Consider the following 19,221-nt stretch of genomic DNA (forward strand, 5'->3'; position numbering starts at 1 on the left):
ATATAATACATATCCTATTTCTAGTTGGGAAAGTTTGCATATCCAACAAACAAAAGGGCTGTTAGTAATGAAGCAGAGGGTTCAAATTACATAGGCACTTGGTACTACGCACCACACAGGATGGTAATCTCGTGTGTGGACCCGTCTTAGGCTAACCATGTGCTCCAACCTTAATTGGTACAGACTTCTGCCTCAGCAGAATAAACTCTCACTATATTCCCTTTCCTGTTACATACCTCACATAAGAGCAATAATTCTGAGAGCTTTTTAGGACCCTGGGAACTTTAAAATATTCAAAACCAATTAAGATCCTTCAGTCTCTAACTGAATATCTATCTACACACACACACACACACACACACACACACACACATATATATATATATATATATATATATATATATATATATATATATATATATATATATTCTCTATCTATGTCTGAGTTTTACTGTATAGGTCTGGCTGGCCTAGAACTCACTATGTAGACTAGGTTGGCCTGCAAGTCACGGAGATATGCCTGTATCTGCCTCTTGAGAGCTCAATTACAGGTATGTATTGCCACACCCAGCCAAAGTGATTTCTGCACTTATTATTTTTATTTGTGTACACATATGACATGGACATATGCCTATATGAGTAAATGTGAGTAAATGCCACATGTGTGTGAGAGAGAACCCACAGAGGCCAAAATAGGACTTGGAGCGACAGGTGGTTGTGAGCAACTTGACATGAGTACTGGGAGACAATCTCGGGTCCTCTGGAAGAACAAGTCATCTTAAACATCAAAATGATCTCTCCAGCTATGTTGGATCTCATGTTTTAAGCATTCAAGAGAATGGCAAATAATTCCTATGGCTAAGAAGACAACATGGACCCTGAAGAAAGGTCCAGTATGCAAACCATGTTTTAGTTCCTGCAGAGTGAGTGAACATTGCTGAGCTCCTGGGAAAACTCTTTTCTCCCTTATGTCTTGACCAAGCCAGCTCAGCCAACAGGTTCTAAGGGAGGGAGTGGGGATTGAAAAGAAAAAGACAATTAGACAGCACTGTTCATGACTCCAGCCAGTGCTGAGGCTGAAGGTGGTTTATTTTTTCCCAGTCAGCTTTTATACCATTCTGGGTACTTGCAGAGAATAGGGTCAGTTCTTAGATCAAAGACAAAGTCATCAAACAGGGTAATAAGCAAAGAGATCAAACTAGGTAATAATCAAACAAAGCAATAAACAAAGTCCCCAGAGTCACTGGTCTGGGGGCTTATCAGGATTACCAAGACAAAAGGGAAGTCACACATTCCTTGGCTGTGTTTATCTTGATCCTTGCATTAGCTTAAATGTGAATATTCTTATCTGATCCTACTTCCTCCTCAGAGTCCAGGGACAAGTACTTGCCAAAATTTCTATAAGCAGCACCAATAGCTCTCTAAAATATCTTAATGCTCTTCTGATGTAAGTGTGCAGTGTGCATTAGAATCTCCCAATATCTTGCTAAATGCAGACTATGGGGCATTAGGTTTCTGACACTGTAAGTCACACTGGAGACTCACATACTCCACTTCCTAAAAATCAGTATTTTGGAGCCTAACTTTTTGAGTTCTTTATATATTTTGGATATTATCCCTGTATCAGATGTAGGATTAGTGAAGATCTTTTCTCAATCTATAGGTTGCTGTTTTGTCCTATTGACTGCGTCCTTTGCCTTACAAAAGCTTTTCAGTCTAATGAGGTCCCACTTGTCAATTGTTGATTTTAGAGCCCAAGGCATTATTAGTGTTTTGTTCAGGAAACTTTCCCCTTGGTCAATGACTTTAGGGCTTTTTCTCACTTTCTCTTCTAGTAGATTCAATACATCCATTCAGAGTAGACAATGCATGTCGAGGTCTTGATCCACTTGGACTTGAACTTTGTACAAGGTGATAAATATGGATCAATTTGCGGTCTTCTACATGCAGCCAGTTAGACCAGCACCATTTGTTGGAGGTGCTTTCTTTTTAACACGGTGGTTTTAGCTTCTTTGTCAAAGATCAAGTGTCCATGGGTGTGTGGGTTTATTTCGGGGTCTTCAATTCCATTTCGTTGATTGGCTTGGCTGTCTCTGTAAAAACCAAATACCCCAATTAAAAACTGGGGAACAGAGCTAGACATAGAATTCTCAACAGAGGAATCTCAAATGGCTGAGCAGCACTTAATGAAATGTTCAACATCCTTAGTCATCAGAGAAATGCAAGAAAATGTGACTCTGAGATTCCACCTCACACCAGTCAGAATGACTAAGATCAAAAGCTCAAGTGACAGCAGATGCTGGCAATGATGTGGAGAAAACAGGAATACTTGTCCATTGTTGGTAAGATTGTAAACTGGTACAACCATTCTAGAAATTAAACTGGTAGTTCCTCAGAAAATTTGAAATAGTGCTACCCAAAGACCTAGATATACCACTCCTGGGCATATAACCAAAGAATGCTCCAACCTATAACAAAGAAAAGTACTTCAATATGTTCATAGCAACCTTATTTGTAATAGCCTTAAGCTGGAAACAACCTACCTGTCCCTCAGCCAAAAAATGGATAGAGAAAATGTGGGTCATTTACACAATGAAATATTATTCAGCTATTAAAAACAAGGACATCATGAGTTTTGCAGGTAAATGGATGGAACCAGAAAATATCATTCTGAATGAGGCAACCCAGACCCCAAAGTACATGCCTGGTATGTACTCACTAATAATATTAGCCAAAAAGTACAGAATACCCTTGATAGGACTCACAGACCCTATAAAGTTTAACAAGCAGGAAGGCCCAGCGGGGGAATGCTTCAATCCCACTTAGAAGGGGGAGCAAAATAATCATCGGAAACAGAAGAAGGGGGGAACACAATAGGAGAGGGAAGAAGGAGAGGGGAAAAGGGGGCAGGATCAGGTATAGGGAGACTGGGGAGAAACCCAGTGGGCCAGGAGAATGAATACTCAGCAGGGAGTAGGATGGGAGAACCTCTAGAAAGTCCCAGAACCTGGGATGTGAGAGGTTCCCTGGACTCAGTGGGGATGACCTTAGCCCAAATGCCCAACAGTTCAAATATGGAAGCTGAAGAGACTACCTCTAGTAGTTAGACAGGGCCTCCAGTGGAGAGATGGGGCCACCCACTAATCTTCAATTTTTTTTTTGACCCAGAATTGTTCCTGTCTAAAGTAAATGCAGGAACAAAAATGGAGCAGAGACTGGAGAAAAGGATACCCAGTGACTAGCTCAGTGGGATCTATCCCATGAGCAGGTACCAAACCCTGACACTATTGCTGATGATGCCATGCTGTGCCTGCGGGTGAGCCTGGCACCGCTGTTCTCTGAGAGACTCTGCCAGCACCTCACTAAGACAGAGGTGATACTCACAGCCAACCATTGGACTGAGGTTGGGGACTCCAAGAGTTAGAGGAAGGACTGAAGGAGCTGAAAGGGACAGCAACCCCATAGGAAGAACAACGGTATTAACTAATCCGGGCACCTCAGAGCTCACGGAGTCTAAGCCAGCAGACAAAGAGCATACGTGGACTGGGTGCTTTCTAAGTGGTTACACAGCAGGTGAGTTCCTAACCTATTTGTTAGTTCCCAACAGAAGTCTCCATTCAGCTATGGTGGCACTACACCCTTAGTGTAAACAGAATGATGACAACGATGCAGTCACCCAGAAGAGGCAATAAAAGATGGCCTCATCCCAGATCCATCTGGAGGAAGTCTGAGTTTTCTTTCCAAGGTCTTATTTTACTAAAACCTATGCTAACCTTGTATGGAGACAAGCATATTGTTTCAGCCAGTGTAGTGAGAGTCTCCTGCTTTTTTCTTTAGCCATAATAATGGTCTCTTAAAGAGATGTGAACCTACCCAGATTCCATTTTTCCAACTCTCCTGAAAATGGAGTTGAACTATCTATCTCCTTCTTCTACCTCCCTGGGGTTGTTCCCCAATAGCTTGTTTACCATCTCAACAGTCGGCACCCAACCCCTCCAAATATATATATATTAAAAAAGGGCTGAAGGTAAAGGACGCTGCCAGACTTTCTCATCCTGCCAAGGCACAGCATCTTCCTCCCTTAGAGAAGGAGTACTGAAATCCTAGCCCCTCACTTGCCTTGGATAATTTTGGCCAAGATATTTGATTATTTGACCTTTCTGAAGCCTCTGCTGCCCCGTTAGCAAATTAGAATTTGTAGGGAAATTTGAAATTTGAAATTAAGGAAAGTTGAATATACCATCAGTTACTTCAAATATAGGAACAAAATATGACTGGATTAAAATAAATGCCTGGAGCAAGCACACAAGACCAGACAACGGGAAATTCTAGAAGTCCCAGTGGTCTGGCGCCACCTAGTGGGAGGCACCAGTGTTAAAGGGCCTTAAAGCTTGCAATAGGAAATGTCCTGGCAAGTGGCAAGATAATTTTTTTTAACTTTCTCTTTTTATTTTAATTTTTAGAACGTTTTAATGATTTCTTTACATCTGTTTTTAATTGAAAAACTTTATTTTAAAACAACAGATATGAATGTAGAATTTTGAAAGCATTTTTGCATAAAAGTATATGAATACGTTTTGTCAGTACTTGATTTTTTCAAAGGTTTGATAGTATGCCTTAAAATCTTACTAGTTACAATGAGCATAAAGTACATGTAAAACAAGATGTAACCAGGAAATAGTCAAAGTTTTCTTGGTGTGTAAAGATAAAGAATAATGATTTTTTTTTTTTTTTTTTTTTTTTTTTTTTTGACCTTTCCTTTTCTTGAACTTCATGAAATCTGTGAGTTGTTTCTGGGGTGTTCAGAGCTTTCTGGGGCTAGTATCCAATTATCAGTGACTGCATATTGTATCTGTTCTTTTGTCACTGGGTTATCTCATTCAGGATGATATTATAAAGATGAATCCATTTTCTTAAGAATTACATAAAGTCATTGTTTCTGATAGCTGAATAGTACTCCAGTGTGTAAATATACCACAATTTCTGTATCCATTCATCTAAAGAAGGACATCTGGGTTCTTTCCAGCTACTGACTATTATAAATAGAGCTGCTATGAACATTGTGGTGCATATATCTTTGTGGTATGGTGAAGCGTCTCTGTGTTATATGCTGAGAAGTGAAATAACTGGGTTTTCAGATAGTACTATGTCTAATTTTCTGAGGCAGTACTATGTCCAATTTTCTGAGGTATCGCCAGACTGATTTCCAGAGTGGTTGTATTAGTTTGCAACCCCACCAACGGTGGAGAAATGTTCCTCTTTCTCCGCAACCTCGCCAGCATCTGCTGTCATGTGAGTTTTGGATCTTGGCCAATCTGACTGGTGTGAGGTGGAATCTCAGGGTTGTTTTGATTTGCATTTCCCTGATGGCTAAGGATGTTGAACACTTCCTCAAATGTTTCTCAGCCATTCAATATTAATCTCAATATCAATTGAGAACGTTTTGTTTAGCTCTGTACCCCATTTTTAATAGGGTTGTTTGAGTCTCTGGTGTCTAGCTCTTTGAGTTCTTTGTATACCTTGGATATTAGGCCTCTGTCTGATATGGAGTTGGTAAAGATCTTTTCCCATTCTGTTGGCTGCCGTTTTGTTTTCCTGACAGTGTCCTTAGCCTTACAGAAACTTTGCAATCTCATTAAGTCCCATTTGTTAATCTTTGACCTTAGAGGTTGAGCCAGTGGTGTTTTGTTCAGAAAATTTTCTCCTGTGCCTATGTGTTCTAAGGTTTTCCCTACTTTTTCATCTAATAGTTTCAGTGTATCTGGTTTAATGTGGAGATCTTTGATCCACTTACATTTGAGCTTTGTACAAGGAGATAAGAAAGGGTCTATTTTCATTCTTCTGCGTGCTGAGTGCCAGTTGGACCAACATGATTTGTTGAATAGGCTGTCCTTTTTCCACTGAATGTTTACAGCTTCTTTGTCAACAATCAAGTGACCATATATGTGAGGGCTCATTTCTGGATCTTCTATTTTTCCATTGATCCACATGCCTATCTGTGTACCACTATGATGCAAATTTTAACATAATTGCCTTGTAATATAGCTTGAGGACAGTGATGGTAATTTCTGCAGATGTTTTCTTCTTGTTGAGGATGGATTTTGCTGTTCTAATGAAACTGCATATTGCTCTTTCCAACTCTATGAAGAATTGGGTTGGAATTTTGATGGATATTGCATTGAATCTGTAGATTGCTTTTGGTAAGATGGCCATTTTTACAATGTTGATCCTTCCAATCCATGAACATGGGAGATCTTTCCATTTTCTGAGATCTTCCTCAATTTCCTTCTTAAGAGATTTGAAGTTCTTGTTATAAAGGTCCTTTACTTTAGTTAGAGTCACACCAAGGTATTTCATATTGTTTGTGACTATTGTGAAGGGTATCTTTTCCCTAATTTCTTTCTCCACACGATTGTCCTTTGAGTAGAGGAAAGATACTGATTTGTTTGAGTTAATTTTATATCCAGCCACTTTATTGAACTTGTTTATCAGCTGTAGAAGTTTTCTGGTGGAACTTTTGGGGTCACTTACATACACTATCATGTCATCTGCAAACAGTGATGTTTTTACTTTTTCCTTTCCAATTTGTATCCCTTTGATTTCCTTCTGCTATCTAATTGCCCTGGCCAGGACTTCCAGTACTATGTTGAATAGGTAGGGGGAGAGTGGGTAGCCTTGCCTAGTCCCTGATGTTAGTGGAATTGCTTCAAGTTTCTCACCTTTAAGTTTTATGTTGACTATTGGTTTGCTGTATATTGCTTTTACTATATTTAGGTATAAGCCTTGGATTCCTGTTTTTTCCAAGACTTTTAACATGAAGGGGTTTTGAATTTTGACAAATGCTTTCTCAGCATCTAGTAAGATGACCATGTGGTTTTTTTTCTTTGAGTTTGTTTATATGGTGAATTATGTTGATGGATTTCCATATATTAAACTATCCCAGCATCCCAAGGATGAAGCCTACTTGATCATGGTGAATGATCGTTTTGATGTGTTCTTGGATTAAGTTTGCAAGGATTTTGTTGAGTATTTTTCCATCAATGTTCATAAGTGAGATTGGTCTGAAGTTCTCTTTCCTTGTAGGGACTTTGTGTGGTTTAGGAACAAGGGTTATTGTGGCCTCGAAAATGAGTTAGGTAGTGTTCTGTTTGACTCTATTTTGTAGAATAGTTTGGAGAGTATTGGTATTAAGTCGTCAATAAATGTGTTATAGAATTCTGTACTGAACTCATCTTGACCTGGGCTTTTTTTTGGTTGGGAAGCTTTTGATGACTGCTTCTATTTCTTTAGGTGTTATGGGATTATTTATATGGTTTACCTGGTCCTGATTTAACTTTAGTATCTGGCATCTGTCTAGGAATTCATCCATTTTTTCTAGATTTTCTATTTCTGTTTAGTATAGGCTTTTGTACTAGGATCTGAAGATATCTTGGATTTCCTCAGTTTCAGTTGTTATGTCTCCACTTTCCTTTCTGATTTTGTTAATTTTTATACTCTCTCTTTGCCCTCTAGTTAGTCTGGCTAAGGGTTTATCAATCTTGTTAAATTTCTCAAAGAACCAGCTCTTGGTTTTGTTGAATTTTTGAATGGTTCTTTTTGTGTCTATTTAGTCAGTTTCTACTCTTAGTTTGATTATTTCTTGCCATCTACTCCTCTAGGCTGTATCTGCTTCCTTTTGTTCTCGAGCTTTCAACAGTGCTGTCAAGTTGCTAGTGTGTTCTTTCCAGTTTCTTTTTGGAAGCACTCAGAGGTATGAGTTTTCCTCTCAGTACTGCTTTCATTGCATCCCATAGGTTTGGGTATGTTGTGTTTTCGTTTTTATTAAATTATAGAAAATCCTTAATTTCTTTCTTTATTTCTTTTTTGACCATGCTATTGTTTAATAGGGCATTATTTAGTTTTCATGTGTATATGGGCTTTGTGTTGTCTTTGTTATTAAAGACCAGCCTTAGATCATGGTGATCTGAAAAGATGCATGGGAGTATTTCAATCTTCTTATATCTATTGAGGCTTGTTTTTTTGACTGATTACATGTTCAATTTTGGAGAAGGGAGGGTGCTGTGAGGTGCTGTGAAGAAGGTGTATTCTTTTATTTTAGGATGAAATGTTCTGTAGATATCTATTAATTCCAATTGTTTCATAACCTCTGCGAGTTTCACTGTGTCCTTGTTCAGTTTCTGTTTCCATGATCTGTCTATTGATGATAGTGTGGTGTTGAGGTCTTTCACTATTATTGTTTGGGGTGCAACGTATTTTTCGAGCTTTATTAGAGTTTCTTTTATGACTATCAGTGCTCTTGTATTTGGACCATATATGTTAAGGATTGAGAGTTCCTCCTGACAAATTTTCCCTGTAATGAGTAAAACCTGTCATTCCTTATCTTTTTTGATAACCTTTGGTTGAAAATCTACTTTATTCCATATTAGAATGGCTACTCCACATTGTTTCTTGTGGCCATTTGCTTAGAAGGTTTTTTCCCAACTTTTTACTCTGAGATAGTGTCTGTCTTTGTCTCTGAGATGAGTTTCCTGTATGCAGCAAAATGTTGGATTCTGTTTATGTATCCAGTCTGATAGCTTATGTCTTTTTATTGGGGAACTGAGTCCATTTATGTTAACAGATATTAAGGAATACTGGTTGCTGTTTTTTGCTATTATTGCTTTTAGAGGTAGAATTGTGCCTGTGTGTCTTTCTTCTTCTTTTTTTTTTTTTTTCTTGCTTAGGTATTTTCTTGTTTTTACTAGGATGTAGTTTCCCTCCTTGTATTGGGTTTTCCACCTATAATTCGTTGTAGTTCTGGGTTTGTTGTCAGATATTGTGTAAATTTAGTTTTGTCCTGGAATATCTTGGTCTCTCCATCTATGGTGATTGAGAGTTTTGCTGAGTATAGCAGCTTGGGCTGACACTTGTGTTCTCTTAGAGTCTTAATGATGTCTGTCCAGGATCTTCTAGCTTTCATAGTCTCTGTTGAGAAATCGGGTGTGATTCTGATTGGTCTGCCTTTATATGTTACATGACCTTTTTCTCTTACTGCTTTTAGTATTCTTTCTTTGCTTTGGGCACTTTGCGTTTTGACTATTATGTTTTGGAAGGAATTTCTTTTCTGGTCCACTCTATTTGGAGTTCTGTAGGCTTCTTTTATGCTCATGGTCATCTCATTCTTAAGGGTACGGAAGTTTTCTTCTATGATTTTGTTGAAGAGATTTACTGTGCCTCTTAGTTGGTATTCTTTGCCCTCTTCTATTCCTATTATCCTTAGGTTTGGTCTTCTCATTGTGCCCTGGATCTCCTGGACATTTTGGCTTGGGAGCTTTTTGGCTTTTGCATCTTCTCTGACTGTTTTGTCTGTTTTCAATGTTGTCCTCGGCCCCCGAGATTCTCTCTTCCATCTCTTGTACTCTGTTGGAGATGCTTGCATCTGTGACTCCTGATTTCTTTTTTAGGTTTTCTACCTCCAAGGTTGTCTCTTTTAGTGTTTTCTTTATTGTTTCCATTTCAAGTTTTAATTCCTTTTTCAATTCTTTCATCTCTTTGGTTCTGTTTCCTCTAGATTGTTTTTATTTCTTTGATTGTTTTTTTGTGTTTCCTCTTTAAAAGCTTCTATTTCTTTATGCTTTTCCTCCCGTTCTTCTTTAAAGATCTCCATCATCATTTTGAGGTATGATTTCAGGTCTGAGTCTTCTTTTTCTGGAGTGTTTGGCATTCTGCTGTTTGCTGTGATGGGAGAGCTGGGTTCTCATGTTGCCAGGTTGTCTTGGTTTCCATTGAGTAAGTTCTTTCACTTTCCTCTTGCCATCTTGTTGTCTGTGATTATAAGTGGTCTTGTTGTCAGTGATTGGTTTCCATCTCTCCCGTGTACCTGTCCTGTGTCCCTGGATCTCTGCTGTTTTAGGTGGCAAATGGCTTGAGCACTTGGTCTGCAAGCAAGGGTTTTCCAGGTGGAAACCGAGTCCCTAAGGCAGAGTTCCTACTCCCCTGAACCAATTTGCAGGGGCACTCTTTCTGCAAGCCAGGCCTAGCCCTCTCTGCACCCTGGCTACTCGCAGTGCAGTCTCACAAGGCCTGTGTCTCTGGATCTCTACTATTCCTGGTGGCAAATGGCCAGAGTGTTTGGTATTTTTTTTTTACCTTTCAAACTTGTAATTAGGCTTTTACTATCCTGTTAGTGGGTTGTATTACCAATCTATGAACATGCCAGAGGTGTAACTGATAGGAATATATGTATAAAAGTGTAAAGTTTTATAAAAATTGAAAAATGAATGTGTTATTGTGGTGATGTTCCTTCTAGGTAAAGTTCTTGGCATCATGTGTGTATATTCTTGTACACTTTCTATTGTCAGTCACAAATTTAGATTAGGATAAGCTATATCTTGTATTTTACTTTAAACTTTATTGTGGCAACTTATTTTGTTAACATTATAAAAACTTACTTAAAAATACTATTTTATTATAAAACAAAAACATTTATTACAAAAAATAAATGTATAAAATTGTGTATAAGTTGGGTAAATCAAAACACATAATTTGAATAAGTGCATAATATATTTCATTTAAAATGACATTAAAAATATAATATTATCTCAAATGATTTATTTTCTCAGTAATTTATTTTGTATTAACTTTACATACAATGGCAGCAGCCTTCCTTCTTTCCCTTCCTAGCTCAGATTCTTGTTACTGGTTGGGTTTGGAGCCTGAAGTGGTCACCTTTCATAACCAGGCAGGACTTGAGGGGCACATCACCCACCCACAAAACCTTCAACCCAAAAGTTGTCTTGCCTTCAGCACACATAGACATAAACATGGAGCAAAGACTGAAGGAATGACTCACCAATAATTGTCCAGCTTGAGACCTGCCCCATGGGAAAGAGCCAATCCGACACTATTGGTGATACTCTGCTAGTTTGCAGACAATAACTGTATCCTGAAAGGCTTCGTCAAGAAGCAAGTGAAAACAGATGCAGAGACCCACATCTAAATCCCAGGGAAGAGCTCTGGGAGTCTTGTGGAAGGGTGGGGGACAGGACTCACAGAGACTGAACCACCGTCCAAAAGAGCATGTGTGTGGGCTGAACCTGGGACCCCTACATATTTATAGCATATGTGCATGCTGGTCTTCATGTGGGCCCTCTAACAGGTGGCACAGAGACTGTCTGTGACTCTGTTGTCTGCCATCAGATCCCCTGGTCCTAACTGGGCTGCCTGGTTGGGCCTCAGTTGGAAAGGATGTGCTTTAACCTTGCTGGGACTAGATTTTCCATGGTGGGATGGTAACCAAGGGAGGCTTCCCCTTCTCTGAGAACAATGGATGGGAGTAATGAGGGAAAGAATTTGGAAGGGATGGCTGGGAGAAGAGGATTATGAACTCCTAATTTCAATCCCTTTTACCTTGTGTGTGTGTGTGTGTGTGTGTGTGTGTGTGTGTGTGTGTGTGTGTAAATTGTGATTAGAACAGGAGATGGGAATTAACTAGTCATTTTAGGGGTAGGGAACTAAAAACTGATCAATTCATTGTTGTCCTTGTCCAGAAGCATGAAATGTCCTTGTGCGTCAGGGGAGGAATGCCAGAGGGCACTTTGGTTTATCTTTTTCTAAATGAGCATCTCTTCTTGGCAGCACTACATACTATGTGACTGTCATGCCAGTCCAAATGGCAACCCCTTCCAGAAAATGGCTTTGCAACTAGCTCGCTGGATGTTTGTGGCAGAAAGTATTGCATTTATTTCTCAATTTCAGCCATCTCCTGAACAACATTAGTGTTACCTCTTCAGAGTGGAGAACATTATAAAAGCCTTGATCGGGATTCCGTTGAGGGCTAATAGTGCAAAGCTATGTCTTCCTAGGGAAAAGAATGAAATCTGCCTCTTGTCTAAACCCCACCAAGCGTAAGTTACAGCAATGCGTGTCAGCTGCCTCGTAGACAGCAGCTCCTGGGAAGGCTGACATCTTCTTACCAGAAGAGACTGGAAGAATAATTATTTCCTTAATGCGATTTTTCTTCCCGACCCTGATTCAGTTTCAGCTGCTTATGGAGTTATAACCATGTAGCCTGACTGCTTTTCTAACCGTGAAATCTGTAACTTTTTTTCTTCTTCCTTTACTCTTTTGCATTTTCTTTTCTTTTTGTTTATTTTTCTTGGATACTGGCTGTGGCCTGGGCATGCTTCCCTGGACACTCTGGGCTTACTTACTCTTGTCATCTGAAACTGTTCACCACTACCTTCTTCCACCACACGCTAACAAAGGGCATAGTTCTCTCTTCCTCTTCTCCAGCTTCCTTAATGCAACAGCTCCCTGCCCGGGTTTTTTTTTTTTTTTTTTTTTTTTTAATCTAATAGCATTGTCCTCAAGCTTTTCCCCCCTGAGTCCATTCTTACTCTCAGGTAGGACTAAGTGTTCCTATAGCAACAGAGATGCAGGGATTTGTTCCCAGTAATCACACTTGCTAAAAGAAGGTATTTCACCCTTTCCCATGAGTGGGACCCAAGCCATATTACATCTGCCTGACCCTAGGAAAATGACTGAACCATATCTCCATGTATGAATGGGGACAAGCTGGGAAAAGAACCAGTCACTGGACATTTTATATTTTAACTCACAAAAAAGCCAAAGAAGTCACTGTGGCCCCAGCATAGTCTGAACTGTTCCCTTCAGTCTCACTTCCTGCTACAGGTCAGCCTGGCTCCCTCTGTTTGTAAAACACCCTTTTTCTCTATACCCCTGAAGTGCTGTTCTCTGCTTTTCATGATCTTCACCCTTTCTCCCTCAGGATGTCACCTCCTAGTCTGTTCACTGCCAATGTTCTATCCTTTTAACATCAACTTGGTGGTTTTTTTTTTCAGCTATGTTTACAATCTGTGGTCATTTGGTGGTATTTTCCCTCTAAGTAAAATGACCTCCTCCAGTAAGGAATATGTTCTGTTTACATATATATGGCAGTTTCCATAATGTCCCCATCAGCTTATTTTCTCTGTGCTTTACTGTGACTTCCCTGCCCTCTCTTCACCTCTGCCCCATTGATTGAATTCTTTTTTTTTTTATTGGTTATTTTATTTATTTACATTTCAAATGTTATCTCCCCTTCCCAGTTTCACCTCTGCAAACCCAGTATCTTCTCCCCTCCAATCCTGCTTCTATGAGGGGGCTCGCCCACCCACCCACTCCCACTCCTGCCTCACCGCCTTGGCATTCTCCTACACTGGGGCATCAAGCTTCCACAGGACCAAGGGCCTAATGATGCCAGATAAGGCCATCATCTGTTACATATGCAGCTGTAGCCATGTGTACTCTTAGGTAGGTAGTTTAGTACCTGGGAGATCTGGGGCTGGGGGTGGGGCTGGTTAGTTGGTAATCTTGTTCTTCCTACGGGTTGCAAACCTCTTCAGCTCATTCAGTCCTTCCCCTAACTACTTCATTGGGGTCCCTATGTTTGGCTGCATGTTTGGCTGCAATCATCCCCACCTATATTGGTCAGGCTCTGGCAGAGCCTCTCAGGGGACAGCTATACCAGGCTCCTGTCAGCAAACCCTTCTTAGCATCAGCAACAGTGTCTGGGTTTGGTGGCTGCATATGGAATGGATTCCCAGGTGGGGCAGTCTCTGGATGGCCTTTCCTTCGGGCTCTGCTCCACTGTTTGTCCCTGTATTTTCTTTAGACCAGCAATTCTGGGTTAAATTTTTTTACATGGGTGGGTGGGCCCCTTCCTCCATCAAGGGCCATGCTATGTAGATTGGGTTGGCTATACATTATGGAGGGTGAAGATTAAGAATTCTTGGATAAGAACATTCAACTGATCATATTAAAGTATGCTTACAGTAAGTCAGACCTCGGTTGTGAAATGAGAAATGCAAATGTGAAGAGACCCCATTTCAAAGCCTAATCCACTTATGATATTTGTTTTGCCTACAGGCAGTGTCCCTGGGCCCATAAACAAATCTTTCTCTTTTCTGTGCTCACAGGTTCATGTGGGCATGTAAAACCAGACCCTGCCTGGTTAGGGAATGGAAACTCAATCTTGTTTACATTCCTGTTGCTGCAATGTGACTTAGGGGTGGGGATGGGGATGGGGCTCTTGGGTAGGTAACACCTGGGTTTATTAAAGCTTTTGCATCATCCCAGAGGAAGACCCATCATTGCTCCTCCCTTACTATAGATATTCATGATAAACCACAAGATACTGTGAAGTGACAACATCCCCTCCAGGTTTCCTATTGGGGATTTGTGTTCCTAGGTGGGAGAACCTGGGCAAGATTTGGGGATCCTTGCAAAGAAAGGCTCTCAGTTCAAGAGAAAAACTTTCCTGCTCTGGCAGGTGAAATCAGAGTTTCAGATTAATCAGAGAAGGGGCGCCATGTTGACTCTGACTCCAGTCTTAACTGTGTCCTATGAAGCCAAGATTTCATTTCTGTTCCTTTCAGTCGTGGAGTTTGCAGTGGGGATCCTGGCCAATGCGTTCATTGTCTTGGTAAACTTTTGGGACATGGTAAAAAAGCAGCCATTGAACAACTGTGACATCGCACTACTGTGTCTCAGCATCACCCGGCTTTTCCTGCAGGGCCTTCTGCTTCTTGATGCTATTCAGCTCGCCTGCTTCCAGCAGATGAAAGACCCAATAAACCACAACTACCAAGCCATCCTCACTCTCTGGATGATCACAAACCAAGTGAGCCTCTGGCTTGCTGCCTGCCTCAGTCTCCTCTACTGCGCCAAGATTGTCCGTTTCTCTCACACCTTCCCATTCCACTTAGCAAGCTGGGTCTCCAGGAGATTTCTCCAGATGCTTCTGGTTGCTCTTCTTTTCTCCGGCATCTGCACCGCCCTCTGTTTGTGGGACTACTTTAGCAGATCTCAATCCACAGCCACATCCGAGTTGCACATGAACAACACAGAATTCAGTTTGCGAATTACAAAACTCAGTTTCTTTTACTCATTTATCTTCTGCAATGTGGGCTCTGTCCCCCCTTCTCTAGCTTTCCTGATTTCCTCTGGAGTGCTGGTTATCTCCCTGGGAAGTCACATGAGGACGATGAAGTCCCAAACCAGAGGCTCTCGTGACCCCAGCCTTGAGGCCCACGTCAGGGCCATCCTATTTCTGGTCTCCTTTCTCTGTTTTTATGTGTTGTCATTCAGTGCTGCTTTGCTGTCAATACCCTTACTAGTGCTATGGCACAATAAGGGGGCAGTGATGGTTTGCATAGGGATCATGGCAGCCTGTCCTTCTGGGCATGCAGCCATCCTGATATCAGGCAATGCCAAACTGAGGGGGACCATAGAGGCCGTGCTATTTTGGTTTCAAAGCAGAGGAAAGGTGAGAAGAGACCACGGGGAACTTCCCAGGACACTCTGCTAAGTCATTAAATATGCTCCTCAATTTTTCATGAAGTTTTACAGGTTCTTCCATAAAATATAACTGGAATCCAATCTCCTTGATGTCAACAGACTCTCTAATACAAGCAAATATAAGAGTGTTGGCTCCTTAGATGTGTTTGATAAAATGAACCAAAGGAAAAAAATGAAAGATTCATTGTAAATCCTTTAGCACTATTGATTATAGTGCGCCATGGGAAGCCCCTTGTTCTAAAAGAATAGCGAGCCTTAAAGAACTAGTCCTGTCTTTTAAGGCATTTGCTAAGGCTTTTGTTCAGAACAGGTACTGGAATCACACATGAAAACAGTTGCTGCCCCGTTGATCATTCAGTGTTCTTCAGACCCCACGGTTTCCATGGAAATATGAGATGAGGAAAAGTGCGCAGAAACAACTATGCCATAACTTCTGCTTCAAAGTGTGCTATATCACAGCTCTAATGGGGTCCATGACTAGGATTCATTTTGAAAATATGCTGAATCCAAAGCGTACTTCTGCCTGTTTCCTAGACAAAGAAGAGTGAGGTAGGATTTGCTCTTCCTGAGCTCTGACTAACAGCATCTGCTGTTCCTCCTGACTTCCCAGGTGCCTTCGTCTATCTAAGCAGGCCGTCTGCCGGAACTGAAACTTCCAGGCAGGGCCGGGAAGACCCAGCTCTCTGTCTTCCTGCATAGGAACTGAACCTGGACAGCTTTCCAAACTTCAGCTGTAGAGAGTCAAGAGAGAAGGTTAGAGGTCAGGTATTTAAATCTGTCAGGGCGCTCAGCTCACAGATCTCCCAGGAAGGAAGGTTTTCCTTTTGTGTAAGTCCAACTGAAGAGCACTGTCTCTTCTCAGGCCTCTTATTGATAAATTTGATTCTTACATTTTTCAAGCAAACAAATCTTTTCTTCAGTTCCATCGACCAAGACTTCCTCGGTGGAGTGGACGTAGTTTAACGTTTTCTTCAGCAGCTCTAATCCCCACTCACGATTCTAAGTATAATCATGAGAGAAACACTTCAGACCAACAAAATCAAATATTTAGAGATGGACATAGATGTCATATTTCTAGAATCTATGATACAGCTAAAATAAAAAACCACTACTCTTGGTGCCCTATCATTTGAGTGAGATGGTGGGATGCCCTCAAATTATATCATTGCCTTTGGCCCCATTTCTCCCTATGGTTTTTATGGAATATCATCTGAAAGGGGAGACATAAGTGTAATACCTCCTTTTGTTTCCTTCTTTTTTTTATTGAGTATTATCTGAATTATATCATCTTTTTTATGTCTTATTGTTCTCTGTGATATTTTTAAGAGCACCATTTGAAGCAATTTAAGGCCACAGAAAAACACATAGCTAAAATTACACAGCCCATGCAGCCTCCTGAGATTTGGGACTTTCACTTAATATCCTACATCTGAGCTTTTTCTGTCTTCTTATGGGTTGGCGGCTTGTTTCTTTCTGTGCTGAGTCATATTCTGTGGTCTGGATAAGCCACCCTTGATCCGTTCACTCACTGAAGAGTGACTTGGCTGTTTCCGAGGCTTAGCAATTGTTAGTAATGCTACAAGGAACGTGCTGATTCTCTGTGTACATGGGCTTCTGGTTCTTGGATTCGTTCCAGGAAATCAAATGCTGTATTACATGATGAAAATGTGTTTAACTCTGTGAGGATCTACCAAACTCATCCCTTTGCATTGCCACCACAGTGAGCGACATTTCCCATTGTTGTGAGTCTCTGCAGACGCTGTGCCTACCCTGGCCTAGAGCATTATGACAGCTCTGTAGTAGATCTTACTGCTTTCACTGTTGTTTCCCTGGAAACACTCATGTGGGTCTCTTCTTGTGTTCTTTTTTTCAGTAGTTTTGGCATATTTCTTAAGTTTATCCTTAATGTTATATGAATCCCAACTTACCCTTTATTTAACATTTTTACAGTCAATAAATATTTAATCATATCTTTCCCCAACTCCTTGCAGACCTTCCCTACCTCCCTAGACACCCAACTTCATGATCTTTCTCTCTCACGCTTTCTCAAAAAGAACCATAAAACAATTGAAATACGCAAAACTAATAAGATAAAAAATGCTAAAACGCAAATTTATAGTTTCACTATAAAGATGCTGCATTTGTATAGTAAGCAGATTTTATTAATAAAGTTTCTATAAATACTCTTGAATTCATCCTTTTGTGGGCCAAGTTTTGGGTCTCTTATATACTTAGGTGTGCAGTTGCTATGTTTAAAAAAAAAAAAACAGCTGGTACACATTCAAATACAAAAAAAAAAATTGTTCAAGTTTTTCGAAGTGATCCTAATATTTGACACCACCCACCACAATATAGGGAAGTCATTCCACATTCTCACCAGTAGAAACTTACTACTTACTACTTCTTACTACTAGTCTTACTACTTACTACTGCTAGTCTCAGTTTTGGTCACTAAAGTGAGACTGAAATGTCCTTAATTTCTATTTCTCTAATAACTCCAACATGAACCACATCTCTATGTATTTCTTGGCCATCTTATTATACATTTTCTACTACAAATGAATTTGTACATGTTTTATGCTGAGATGTGATTTTTTAGGACTTTATTGATTTTGACATTTTACACATATAATATATATACATATATATATATAACTCCTATATATAAATATGCATATAATTTACAATTTTAAGAGTTTATTTTTACTTATTATTTATATTGTATATATGTATACATAGGTTATATATACATGCTTCATCTTTGCATATGTGTGTGAATACAAATCTACTCCAGAATTCATTCAGCAAAATTCATCCATGTGAAATATAGGTACTATTATAACCCAAAATATGGTTTATCTTTTCATCTTCTTGATCATACACTGATAAGCAGAAATTCTGGGTTTTGATAAATTCCACAATATTTGTAATTTTTGTATTTCCTCTAGGACATATCTACTTGCCTCTAAAAGGCCACGTTCTTCTCTAAAGTTATAAGAGGTTTTATTTTTTAAGAATAAATTTCAGGTTTGACTAATTTTAAAATGTGAATTCTTTTGTAGTTTATTGAAGGGACTGCTGAAGTTTCTTTGTGTCTGATCCATGCACTCAGTATCATTTATCAAAAGCTTTCATGCCATTCATGTCTTCATTAAACTAACTCTAATGGCTCCATGCATGTTGTTTATTCTCTGGTCTCAATGTTGCACTCCATATATTTTTCTAGGCTTTTATCTTAACACTACTTTTGTGATCAGTGTAGATGACTAGTAAAGTATGAAGCCAGACACCATGAATCTTCCAAATTTAAATTTTTATAATGTATATACATATGTGTGTGCATGTGTCTGCGTGTGTGCACATATTCATAGACATAGCTTTATTGGGACTCCAGGTTTTATTGTACTGAATCTGAATATCAACTTGAAAGATTTCACTTTATAAAAATATTCAGTTTGAGTGTGAACATTAATATCTTTGTTTACTAGCATTGGTGATTTTCCATATGTTTTATAATTCTTAGTAAAATCTCTTATAAAATCATGTCTAAATACTAAATATCTCAACATCTTTCCCACATTAGGATCTTAACATGCTATTTTTTATATTTTTATGTATTCTTTCTTATACTTTTTGGTGTGCCTTTAAGTCTTTGATTTTTAGTTTAATCTACTTTTTATTGATCTTTTGGTAGTTTTTTAACAGCTTGTCATATCAATGATTATGGCAGTCTATTTAAGAGTTAATATTGTACACAGGGGTCAGCAGGCTGGCTCAGTAAGTAAGGGTACTTGCTACCAAGCCTGAGAAGTCTGAATTCTATTCCCAGGTCCCACAAGAAGAAAGAGAGACCTGGCTTCTGCAATTGGTCATCTGACCATC

At 39.6% G+C, this 19,221-nt stretch overlaps 1 protein-coding gene across 1 annotated transcript; it reads left to right on the plus strand.

Moving 5' to 3' along the window:
• Positions 1–14,350: 14,350 nt before the first annotated feature.
• TAS2R38 (taste 2 receptor member 38) lies at positions 14,351–15,349 on the plus strand (the record flags this gene model as incomplete). Its single annotated transcript, XM_080932403.1, has 1 exon — positions 14,351–15,349. The coding sequence occupies one exon, from the start codon at positions 14,351–14,353 to the stop codon at positions 15,347–15,349; it is 999 nt and encodes a 332-aa protein (XP_080788529.1).
• Between the last annotated feature and the right edge of the window lie 3,872 nt (positions 15,350–19,221).

This window comes from Micromys minutus (genome assembly GCF_963924665.1).
Source record: "Micromys minutus genome assembly, chromosome: 18".
Classification (NCBI taxonomy): domain Eukaryota; kingdom Metazoa; phylum Chordata; class Mammalia; order Rodentia; family Muridae; genus Micromys; species Micromys minutus.